Consider the following 12,486-nt stretch of genomic DNA (forward strand, 5'->3'; position numbering starts at 1 on the left):
ACTCTGCCCTTATACTGTATTTTGTATTTTATCTTAGGATGGATCTATGTTTATCCCAGGCATTTTTAAATTCAGTTATTGTGGATTTACCAACCACATCTGCTGGAAGTTTGTTCCAAGGATCTACTACTCTTTCAGTAAAATAATATTTTCTCATGTTGCTTTTGATCTTTCCCCCAACTAACTTCAGATTGTGTCCCCTTGTTCTTGTGTTCACTTTCCTATTAAAAACACTTCCCTCCTGAACCTTCTTTAACCCTTTGACATATTTAAATGTTTCCATCATGTCCCCCCTTTTCCTTCTGTCCTCCAGACTATACAGATTGAGTTCATTAAGTCTTTCCTGACATGTTTTATGCTTAAGACCTTCCACCATTCTTGTAGCCCGTCTTTGGACCCGTTCAATTTTGTCAATATCTTTTTGTAGGTGAGGTCTCCAGAACTGAACACAGTATTCCAAATGTGGTCTCACCAGCGCTCTATATAGCGGGATCACAATTGCTTTCTTCCTGCTTGTTATACCTCTAGCTATGCAGCCAAGCATCCTACTTGCTTTTCCTACCGCCATTTTACTCATTTTCCAATAAGAATGTCTATGGAGATTCGATCACCTAGGTCACAACTGGAGACAACTGGATTTTCTTGTTTTTCCTTGAGAACTTTTTTGCTTCCCATCCAAAAAGTATCTTCAGCTCTGACTGGATGGGGGAAGGAGTCTTTCCATTCCCCACCATCCAGTGAGAGCTGAAGAAGCTTCTTGGATAAGAAGTGAAACATCTTCAAAGAAAAGCAAGAAATTTCACCCCCACCCTCTTGGCCTTTCGTAAGGTGCAAATAGTGCAAATACAATAAGTAGATGAACAGGATGTGAATACTGTACATGACAATTCCTAACAATCTCTTGAGTTTATTTCTATTACAAATTGTATTTAAACCCAGCATACTATATGAAAAGGCTGGTTTCTTTTTGTTTTTGTGTTTTTAAACTACCTTACTATTCTTTAGTTTTATCTCTATGCAGCCATCCAAATTTCAGTTTAAGACTCTGGTTGCATTTTCTAGAAACCCAGGACAGCTGTTGCTGTTCATGCTAGGCTACATTGAATTAAATGTATTATGTTAATTAAAATAATACTTATATAAAGTTGAATATAAATAGCTCTATGAATTTTAAAGATTTTTTTTTTTGGCTTGGATAGACTACTGGGGAAAGAGTAATCGCTTTCTCAAAAAATATTCAGTTTTATTATTTAATAGCTGGAAGACACTCTTTTTGATTTCATATACTTTCAATTTTTTTAAAAGTACAAATAATAAACATATATTTATTCTCAATTCCAGCTTCATGTTTCCATAGTTGTATGCATCTCTTGGTAATAAGAAGTAATGCCATATTTGGAAGTAAGCCTATTCTTATAGCTGTAAATAATCTTCAGGACATAATGAGATTTCCTAACTAGTACCCTTCAGATATGCTGGGAGTCCAGATCCAGACTCTCCAACTATATTTGTCTTACAAAGATTCTGGCCATTGTAGTGGTGACACATGTGGAGGGGATTTGGATGAAGAGCTCTGATCTGGGTGTTGCAAGGTACCTGACAATACTGTTCCAGGAAATCACTCATGCTAAGTACTCAGCAAAGCAGTTCAAAACTCAACACGTATTTTCACATTGTTTTGGGAAATAATTGAAGGAAGCAAATTGATAAAAAGTTGGTGATAGTTTTTTGTTTGTTTAAAAATCCAGGCACTAGTCTGAGCTTAGCAACTACTGATAATAAATGCAGACAGAATCTGTTTTTATGCATGTAGCCTTCTTTTAGCACAGACATCCTTGGGAGCCCTTCATGTCCTTGCAGAAGACGGCTTCCAGCTTATGAAATAGTCTCATTACCGTGCCATTTCTGTCTTTCAGATTCCGACCTGAGCATGCGCACTCTGAGCACTCCCAGTCCTGCGCTCATATGTCCACCAAATTCACACAGATTGCAAAATGGAAAAGAATCTTCTACATCTTCCTCTTCAGTCACCGGAGAGACAATTGCAATGGTTCACTCGCCTCCTTCCACTTGCCTCATCCACCCTTTCATTCATGCTGCCTCTTGGCTTCAAAAAGAACAGGCCAATATCAACCGGCTTCCCGACCTTTCTGTGATCCAGATATTTTCTTTTTTGCCCACCAATCAGTTGTGCCGCTGTGCCCGTGTGTGCCGCCGCTGGTATAATCTTGCTTGGGACCCGCGGCTTTGGAGGACTATTCGCCTGATAGGAGAGACAATCAATGTGGACAGAGCTCTGAAAGTGCTGACACGACGACTTTGCCAGGACACCCCAAACGTCTGTCTTATGCTGGAAACGGTAATTGTTAGTGGCTGCAGGCGGCTCACAGACCGAGGACTTTACACCATTGCTCAATGTTGCCCAGAACTGAGGCAATTGGAAGTATCTGGTTGCTACAACATTTCCAATGAGGCGGTTTTTGATGTAGTGTCCTTGTGTCCAAATTTGGAACATTTAGATGTATCAGGTAATGGAAAAAGTCTACATTTACACTCTAGCTGGAGAGTTTTGGATAAAGCATGTCAAATTTAATGGAGAAAATATTCTCAATATTTTTGATCACAGTCTTGATAGTAACTTTTTCACTCTTTAACTAACATTTTCAGAATATCTCTCTGCTCTCTCTCTTTTTCTCTCTCTCCCTCTTAAAAATAATATGGATTTCTCCAAATAATCTTGCATTTAAATCTCAATTTTAATCTTGCATTTAAAATTGTACTCTGTACCGTTAAATATTTCAAAAGGTTTGTAATTGAGCATGAGTCTTTAAAGAGTGCCAGGTTTAGCGTGTCAAAACAACAATAGTCCCTGCAACTCTTTAAACAGTCACATATTATTGCATAAGCATTTGTGGATCTCATTCCATTTCATTATGTGTGCATTGTACTAATTTGTTAGTGTTTAAATGCCACAACACTTTATAAAATAAAACAATGTGATGTTGTGGTTAAGATTTCTGAACTATGAGCAAGGAGACCCAAGTCTACCCATGGAAATTCACAGGACAATGTAGGGTCAGTTGTTTCATTCTCAACCCAACTGAATCTCCACATAAATTGTAGACAAACAGTGAAGGAGGAAATGCCCTGTATGCTTCTGGGAGGTTTTGCAGGAAAGGCAGGATAAACCAATTAAAAATTACTACTGTTCTTATGGAAAATCTTATGTGACAAGGCTCACTTCAAGAGGAATATCCAATTTATCCATTTAGTCTGCTTATAAAGGGAATAATCGAGTTTGATCATAGATTAATGTTCTGGGTTTGGAGGAAGTGGATGGCAACATCAGGTAAGATAAGTTTAGGGTATGCCATTTTCAATGAAAGAAAGGAGAAAGTAAAAGGAAGGCAAATCAGTAACAGTAAGCTTTGATCCTCAGGTCTTTATGCTGTCCCAAAGACATTATATGACCTCTTTAAAAGTGATGATGTTTCTTGCCACAAAACACTTTGCTATGTTTGCAGCCACAAACATCCTTGTGGAATTTACTTTCAAGTTTTCTCAGTGTTGTGTTATTGGGAAGCAATACTGCCCTCTGCTGAGAAAAATAGCCAAATTAGCAAGTGTATTTGTGTATGTGTGTGTGTGCACGCACGCGTGCATAGAGATTAGACAGCAGATAGATGATAGATAGATAGATAGATAGATAGATAGATAGATAGATAGATGATAGATAGATAGATAGATAGATAGATAGATAGATAGATAGATAGATAGATAGATAGAAGAGAGAAACAGAGGGAGATGAGATGGAGATGAGATATATGTATGATGTGATACGATATATGCATACATGGGCACAGACATTCTTTCCCTCAACCTCCTCTCCTTCCCCCCTCCACCTACCCCAGATTATTTTAATGTATTTCAGCAACCTAGTTTCAGTCACTTGCCAATAGATCAATTCTGCATTTCACACAATTGCCGCTTCCAGAGTCCAATTTACTGCCATATTATAAGATAGGGAAAAAAATCATCATTGTATCCTGATGTAAAGCACCATTTATTTACTATTGATCCCCAAACCAGCAGTTCCTTCAGACTGTTTCATAGATAAAGAAAAAGCCCCTACAGAAAAAAAACAAGTAGGAAGTAAAACTATCTGTCATTAGGAATTGTTGGTTTTGTAAGGGGAAAAAAATAAATTCATCTGATTGACTGCAAGAACTTTGATTCAGAATGTTTTGAAAGAATTCGTGTATAGCAGCATAACGGTCTAGAAACAAAGACTACATAAAGCCAGCAGAAAACTATCTGGTAAATGAATTACAAAATTTACACACAACAGACAAAATCTTGCTAGGAGTAGACATAAATTTTTATCCCTGGACACCATTGTTTTCTAATGTTGGGAAGTTATTATCAGTATGCTTGGATGTCTGTATGTAATTTATTTTGGGACATATTCATGGTACCAACAGATAGCTGATCTGTAAAATATTAATTACTTATGACCACAGTTTGAGTCCCACATTACTGTTATTAAGTGAAACATTTGTTAAATGTGTCCGTTCCCCCCCCCCCCCCTATGACTTTTCTTGCCACAGCTCTTAAGTGAATCACTTAATGGATACATATAAGATAGTAACATGGTTGGTATTTGAATCTGGCTTCCCCATTGATTTTGCTTGTTAAAAGGGTGCAAAAGGTGATCACATGACCTTGGGATATGACAACAGTCATAAGGATGAGGCAGTTGCCAAGTATCTGAATTTTGATCACATGATCATGGGCTGTTACCACGGTTGTAAGTGTAAACAACGGTCATACATCACGTTTTTCCAGTGCCGCCCACTGTAACTTTGAATGATTACTAAACAAACTGTTGTAAGTTGAGGTCTACTGTATACAAACGTTTCCACAGAGAGCCAGTTTGATGCAGCACTTAAAGATACTAGACCAGGGAGACTGGAATTTTAGTCCGTCCTTAGGCACTGATGCCTACGTGTGGCTGATTCTTAAGCAACCATTTCTCTTTTTGAGGGGGTAATTTTTTTTAATTTTTCTCCATACAAACTTTTTCAATACATTTCAAAATACTTTCATAATGCAATAAGAATAGTATCGAGTTATTAAGCCAATTATAATTGCCCCCCCAAAAATTATTAGTTCCCAATTAATTACTTCCTATATTCATCAGGAAGACCTTGACCTCTACTTTGTCATCTAGACATCTAATTTTCTTCTAATTGAATTCAACCTTGATTTCCTTTAAACCTTATTGAATTAATCAATAACCTTTTACTAATTCAGGCATGCCATCATGCCTACTCCTCCTTCTTAGGTATTCTATGAAAACTCTATTACTATAACATTAAAGAAATTAATCAATCCATTATTCTAAATCTTCAATGCTTAAGCATCGTTTCTCTCAACTCTATCTTGGGAAGTTGAAAAATATCCTTTAAGAAAGTATTGACTATGTACTTTCAAAAATCCTGCCAAGAAAACTGCATAGATCCATCCACATAGCCACCAAGAGACAACATTGATTCAAAAGGTCATAACAACAGAGTTTTTGCTAACTGTCTATCACCCTTCTGGCATACTTGCCATTTTACATTTCAAATATGTGGTTCTTACAACATGCAAAAATATATTTCTCAGGAAGCAAAATATCTCTGTGCATTACACACATTCTTTCATTCAGCCATTGGAACAAAAACTCTGCTAAATAAGCAGACCTGAATGTGGTACATACTGTACATAACTTTTCAGTATGCAAGGTAATGTAAAAGAGAGAGAGAGAGAGAGAGAGAGAGAGAGAGAGAGAGAGAGAGAGAGATAAATGGAAATAGAAGAATGCATAATCTTTGGAGTGTATAATGGAGTGGAGTCATTATAGAAATATTCTGTTAGGTATAGCTTGCACTTACATATTTATGTATTTGGGACAAGTCCTTGATTTTAGCTGGCTTTAACTCTTCATATGTTTGGCATAGAATAGATGTCCATATGAAATGGGATTTTATTGGTATCAACATGACAACTTATATTTTGCAGGCCTCACATGAGACCTAGTTTACTTTGAAAATTCATTGTGGGATCTTATGAATAATGCATCCTAGAAATTATACCATTATGTCAAAAAACCACAGAAAAGTTGGATCTCAGATTTTCCATATTTAAAATGTCTCTTTTAGTTTTCAGTAGAGTACCTACAAAGAGGGGCTAGATTGTAACCCATTATCTCATAACTGGCCAAAGTTCATTCAGAGTTTCAAAGTTCTCCAAAACTTTCTCATTTTATTTAAAATTGCTTACATTTCTCTATCAAAAGACTGTTGCCAAGAGCATGGATGATGATGATGATGATGATGATGATGATGATGATGATGATGATGATGATGATGAAATTGTATCATAGTGGCCAAGGTTTTTTTTGTCGGATTTGGCATTAATTACTAGTCGAGCCCCACCCAGGGACATTATTATTATCCCAATGGTATCACAGTGGCCAGTTGTTTCACCAGATTTGGCATTGATTACTAGTTAACCCCCACCCTAGGATGTCATAATGTATTTCGAAGTATATGTGCAGAACCAAGCAGTGCAACTTTCTGCATTTGACTGATGATTATTTTGTCGATTTTGAGCTGTTTTAATTGTAATTCCAGTGCGTTTGGGACAGAACCCAATGTTCCAGTCACCACTGGAATTATCACTGCTGGTCTGTGCCATAATCATTGAATTTTAATTTTTAAGTCCTGGTATTTTGGGATTTTTTTCAAGTTCCTTTTTATTTACCTTGCTATCACCTGGTATTGCGATGTCAATGATAGCCACCTTGTATTTCTCAACCAGCATAATGTCTGGCGTATTATGTGCCAATACTTTGTCTCTTTGTATATAAAAATCCCACAAGATCTTGACTATCTGATTTTCAGTTACTTTTTCAGGTTTGTGTTAGCCACCAAGTTTGTAGCAGCATGGATGTTATAGTTTTTGCATAAATTCCAGTGGATCATTTGTGCAACAGAGTTGTGCCGTAATTTGTAATCAATCTGCATTATTTTCTTGCAGCAGTTGAGCACATGGTCTATAGTTTCATCAGCTTCCTTGCACAATTTTCATTTAGTCTCATTTCAGGGTTTATCAATTTTGGCCTTCATGGCATTTATGCGAATTGCCTGTTCTTGTGCAGCCAGAATCAGTGATTCCGTCTCTTTCTTTAAAGAACCAGTTGTTAACCATAACCACATTATTTCACTGCCCACTTTGTTTTTATTTTATTTTTTCTTCCCAAAATTGGCTATGTAATGTCTTATTTTTGGCAACTCTCCATTCTTGATTTTATCATATTTTTTCTGCATCTTTGTTTCTTGTTGGGTCTTCAGTAAATTTTTGTTCTTTACTTATATTTACTTAATCTACAATATTATCATTGTTGTTGTTGTTATTCAGGCTAGATAATATGCTTCCAGACCATGGGTGAGTTCTGACTTACCTCACTGCCAATTCACTTTCTCATGTTTCGCATGGGTGCACGCACACATGCATAGTGCTAAAACTGAGTTTCTGTGCATGTGCAGAAGCAAAAACAGCTTCTGCACATGCGCAGAAGTGAAAAACAAGATGGCGGCGCCTATGGCATTACCAAGAGATCTGGTTCTGGGGTGTGTCCAACCGACCATCAGAGCCTATTCAGTGAGTTGTGGGAAATTCCTGCTACCAGTTCCAAACTGGCAGGAACCCATCTCTGTTCCAGACATAGTGTAGATATATATACTAATTAAACTACAGAATCTATTTTGAAAGGTTGGGATGGACACTATTTAAATGAATTCAGAATGTATGAGTAGCCCTGAATTCTGCAGTATCCATCAGACAAGCATGATTTCACCTTCTGACTTTCTTCAGGAAGTAACCAACAGCCTGCAGACCAGACAGACTGGGAAGCTAAACTTGGCATTACTGAAACCAGCCATTGTGAACTTCTATTCATTCCAGAAGGAGAAAACAAAAAAGATATAAATATTTGTTTGGAGTGTCAACTCTGGGGCGCATCAACTAAGGCAGCACATAATTTTGGGGAAAGCTATCCTTCATGACTCTCACATGATTTATGATCAGATTTTCAAGGATTATTGCGATTCTACCTATTTGCCATTTGATCTTTTTCTCTGTTTTCCTCTGGCAAAAATAGCAAGACATTGCTGTGGTCTGCAGGTGTCCAGTGAACTGATAACACTTTCATGGAGAAAGAAAGAGAAACAAAAGCAGGGAACTAGGAGGAGGAAGAGAGAGGGGTGGGGGAGAGAGAGAAAATAGGGATTGAATAGATGGATGTGTCTGTCTGACTCAATAAAGAACATAAAAAAGAGAAAACTCCATCAGATAGTAATAATTATTATCATCCCCACACCAGGTGTTTTACCTCCTAGTTTCTTTCTTGTAGCATCTCATTTCTTTTTTGACATTCGGGAAATGTGGGAAAGAAGCAGGAAGAATGGTTTGAGATGATGGTTATCCCTGAGAACCACAATAAGTTGGAGGCGTTTTGACCAGATCCATTGTCAGAGTCTTGCTTTCAAGATATTGTTTCCTGGGACTGAAAAAAAGTGGTTATTCCTTTCTCTTCTCTTTCCAGATGATGGCAAAAATCAGTTTTATCACTGGCCTTCCAATCATCTGCACCTTCCTAAGAATATCAGCAGCATGTGAACCAGACCTTTCCTTTTCTCATTCTCATGGCCCAATGAATTATGTATAAATAATAGGAAGTTTCTATATTTTTTTAGAGATTAATTTCTGGATAATATTAGTCCAGGACAGAAGTGAATTTTGCTATCCATGCCATGCATCAGTTCCCATAATAAAACATGAAAAAAGTTTTAATCAGCTCAGGAATTCAGGTGTGATATTTCCTAAAATTGATAAGAGATAAACTAGAAAACATTTCCTGAACTAGATGCAGTGCCTGCAGTTTAACAAAGGAAGTATTACATGATAGTACAGTACTTTAAAGTTAAAATATGACTCATTGAGTCATCTTTCCAGATATGTTTCTTTATCAAATGCCTCAGTAGTACCTTAGGACACATTCAGATATGTATCTGTCTTGAAAATACTCAATGTTAAAGCAAGTCAAAAATTTTCTATACAGTAGTCCTCAACTTACAACAGTTCATTTAGTAATCATTCAAAGTTATAATGACACTGAAAAAAGTGACATGACCATTTTTCACACTTATGACCTTAATAGCAGCTGCCCCATGATCATAAAATTCAGATGCTTGGCAACTGGCTCACACTTTGACCGTTGTCATGTCCCAAGATCATGTGAGATCACCTTTTGCACCCTTTTGACAAGCAAAATCAATGGGAAAGCCTGATTCACTTCACAACTGTATAATAACTTATCAACTGCAGTGATTCACTTAACAACTATGGCAAGAAAGGTACTATAATGGAGCCAAACACACTTAACAAATGTCTCACTCCTCAATAGAAATTTTGGAGTCAGTTGTGGTCATAACTCGAGGATTACTGTAGTGGTACAGTGGTACCTCATCATACGAACTTAATTGGTTCCAGGAGGAGGTTTGTAAGGTGAAAAGTTCGTAAGATGAAAAAATGTTTCCATAGGAATCAATGTAAAAGCAAATAATGCGTGCAAATCCTTCAGGAAAATCCCAAACTTTAGAAGGGAGGTGAACAGAGGGCAGGGAGGAGCAGCTAAAGGGGGTGGGTGGAAGAAGCAAGGCTAGGCTAAAGGGTGAGTGGGAAGGAAGAAAGGCAAGGGGGGCGCCCCTCCCTTTTCTTTCTTAAAAAGACACCGTTTCAGTGCCTTTGCAAGCACGTTGTTCTCTGAAAAATCTTTCCTCCAAGCTGCCCCTCCCTTTTCTTTCTTAAAAAGACACCGTTTCAGTGCCTTTGCAAGCACGTTGTTCTCTGCAAAATCTTTCCTCCCCCAAGCTGCCCCTCCCTTTTCTTTCTTCAAAAAAGGGGGGGAAAGAAACCCCTTCATCCCAGCAGCAGCTGCTTGGATTCGTAAGGTGAAAATAGTTCAGAAGAAGAGGCAAAAAAAATCTTAAACACCGGGTTCGTATCTTGAAAAGTTTGTTAGAAGAGGCGTTCGTAAGATGAGGTACCACTGTATATAGTCTGAGCCACATCATATTGCATTGAAATCTGGTAAGTTTTTCAAAGCTTTAAACATTTTTTTAAAAAAATACAATCTGAGTAATAGTTTAACTACTGAATATAGGCAGAATTTTGCTGGCTGACTGAGTAAGCTCTGATCAATCCTTCCTGGGATGAAAATCATATAACACTAAGTTCATTTATATAATGGAGAAGTGAACCATCCTTGTTAACCATTTTCCCCTTTCCAATATAGGTTGTTCCAAAGTGACGTGCATCAGCTTATCCCGTGAAGTTTCCATCAAGTTATCTCCTTTACATGGCAAACAGATTTCTATCCGCTACTTGGACATGAGTGACTGTTTTGTCCTCGAGGATGAAGGACTGCACACCATTGCTACCCATTGCACTCAGTTGACACATCTCTACTTGCGCCGCTGCATCCGCATTACCGATGAAGGCCTCCGGTACCTGATGATTTACTGCCCTTCCATCAGGGAGTTGAGCGTGAGCGACTGCCGCTTCGTCAGTGACTTTGGCATGCGCGAGATTGCCAAGCTGGAGTTCCGCCTGCGTTATCTCAGCATTGCCCACTGTTTCCGTATCACTGATGTCGGTCTCCGATACATTACTAAGTACTGCAGCAAGCTGCGTTACCTCAATGCGCGAGGCTGTGAAGGCATAACAGACCATGGAATAGAGTATCTGGCCAAAAATTGCACAAAACTCAAGTCACTGGACATTGGAAAATGCCCACTGGTGTCTGACATTGGCTTGGAGTTTCTGGCTCTGAATTGCTTCAACTTAAAGCGACTGAGCCTGAAGTCATGCGAAAGTGTCACCGGACAAGGCCTGCAGATTGTAGCAGCCAACTGCTTTGACCTGCAAATGCTGAATGTTCAGGACTGTGAGATTTCAGTGGAAGCTTTGCGGTTTGTTAAGCGCCATTGCAAGCGCTGCATTATAGAGCATACTAACCCTGCCTTTTTTTGAAGCGAGAGTCATACTTGTTGCTGAAATGAAAGATTAAAATGGTTTGTATGTACATGTGTACAGTTTGTCCGCATATGCAACTATACCTTTTTTGTACCAGGAGTAGCAACATAGACTTGGGCCATCTATCTTGGTCCCTTTTATGGTAACTTTTAGTGGCCTTGTTCAAATCTTCAACTTCTGAAAACTGCATAAAACCATCACTCTCTGGCCTTTCAGGTTACTGAGTGAGTGATATGTATGCAGAGTTCAGAAATCCCAAGGCAAATAACAAGTCTAAATTTGTTGTTGATGTTAAACATCCTGGGGTCTAATTAGTGAAGGACTACCAATTTTTTTATTACCACCCTGTGGGCGTGGTTTATTCAGGATGCCCTGCATTTTCTTTCAACATCTTTCAGTGCAAAATGGGTGCTCTGGGGTGGAGCTCCATTTTCACTACTCCACTGCATCCGTCCTCTCCATCCAGGCAGTAGCCCACCCCTGGGACTAATTCAGAGAAAGTTTAATTTTAACTCCTTGAAAACTTGTGGGAAAAGATAGTTATGAAAAATTTTTGTTGTTCTCTTTGGAACTTTGTCATGGCTATCTTTAGCTTAATTGGAATGATAAAAACCTACCTTCTTTTAAGACTGTGTGTTTGGTTTTACATGTTTGTGCCATAATTATTGCCCCCCCAAAAAAGTTTCCACCAAAAGTGCAATACTTTTAGCAGAGTACACATGTATTTTAATTGTGATTCTCAGTTTTTCTATTCTCTGGTGCCTCTCAGGAATTCTAATAAGAGGTTTTTTTTCTAATAGGAAAAATGGTTATAGGACACCTTCCTTTAGAGTGTCATAGCATAACCTGTTATTTAAAAGAAGCATATATTTAATCTACTCAGCATCCTTATGGCAATCCTTTATCTCAAAACATATATAGTAAAGGAGGCCAGTTTTGACCTCCCAATTCCCCTTTGGGCATTCCCCATGATGACTGAAAAAATGACATCATAGTTTTCTGCTATATCTGGAAACAAATAAAGACTGCTGTGACCAATAAAGGAGAATATTTGTAGCTCAGGGTTGAAATGAGGAGTTCTTGGTGTTCTCTGAGGTTGGTTGTTTCCCTGCAGATATTTTCACTATCCAGACTAGGTAACATGAGTAGCTGCTGATATTACCTAATTTTGGTAATGAAATGTCTGCAAGAAAACAAACAAGCTCAGACTACTGTAAACCTTAGAACAGACCCATCACACACACACACGCGCGCGCACACCAAAACGTGTCCCTCCAACTTCCTCCCAAATCACAACCAATCTACAAAATGTAATTGGGCCATATTCACCTGCTTATAACAAAA

General features: G+C 38.2%; 1 protein-coding gene across 2 annotated transcripts in view; it reads left to right on the top strand.

Annotated features, from left to right (window-relative positions):
- The window catches only part of FBXL7 (F-box and leucine rich repeat protein 7), a 186,781-nt gene extending 175,012 nt beyond the window's left edge, over positions 1 to 11,769 (top strand). For both annotated transcript variants that reach the window (XM_070749081.1, XM_070749082.1), the window contains 2 exons: positions 1,917 to 2,528; positions 10,403 to 11,769. In XM_070749081.1, the coding sequence (XP_070605182.1) occupies positions 1,917 to 2,528; positions 10,403 to 11,139 (1,349 nt within the window). In that variant the 3' untranslated portion in view covers positions 11,140 to 11,769. The remainder of the gene's footprint in view (positions 1 to 1,916; positions 2,529 to 10,402) is intronic.
- The last annotated feature ends 717 nt before the right edge of the window (positions 11,770 to 12,486 follow it).

This window comes from Erythrolamprus reginae, chromosome 3 (genome assembly GCF_031021105.1).
Source record: "Erythrolamprus reginae isolate rEryReg1 chromosome 3, rEryReg1.hap1, whole genome shotgun sequence".
NCBI lineage: Eukaryota > Metazoa > Chordata > Lepidosauria > Squamata > Dipsadidae > Erythrolamprus > Erythrolamprus reginae.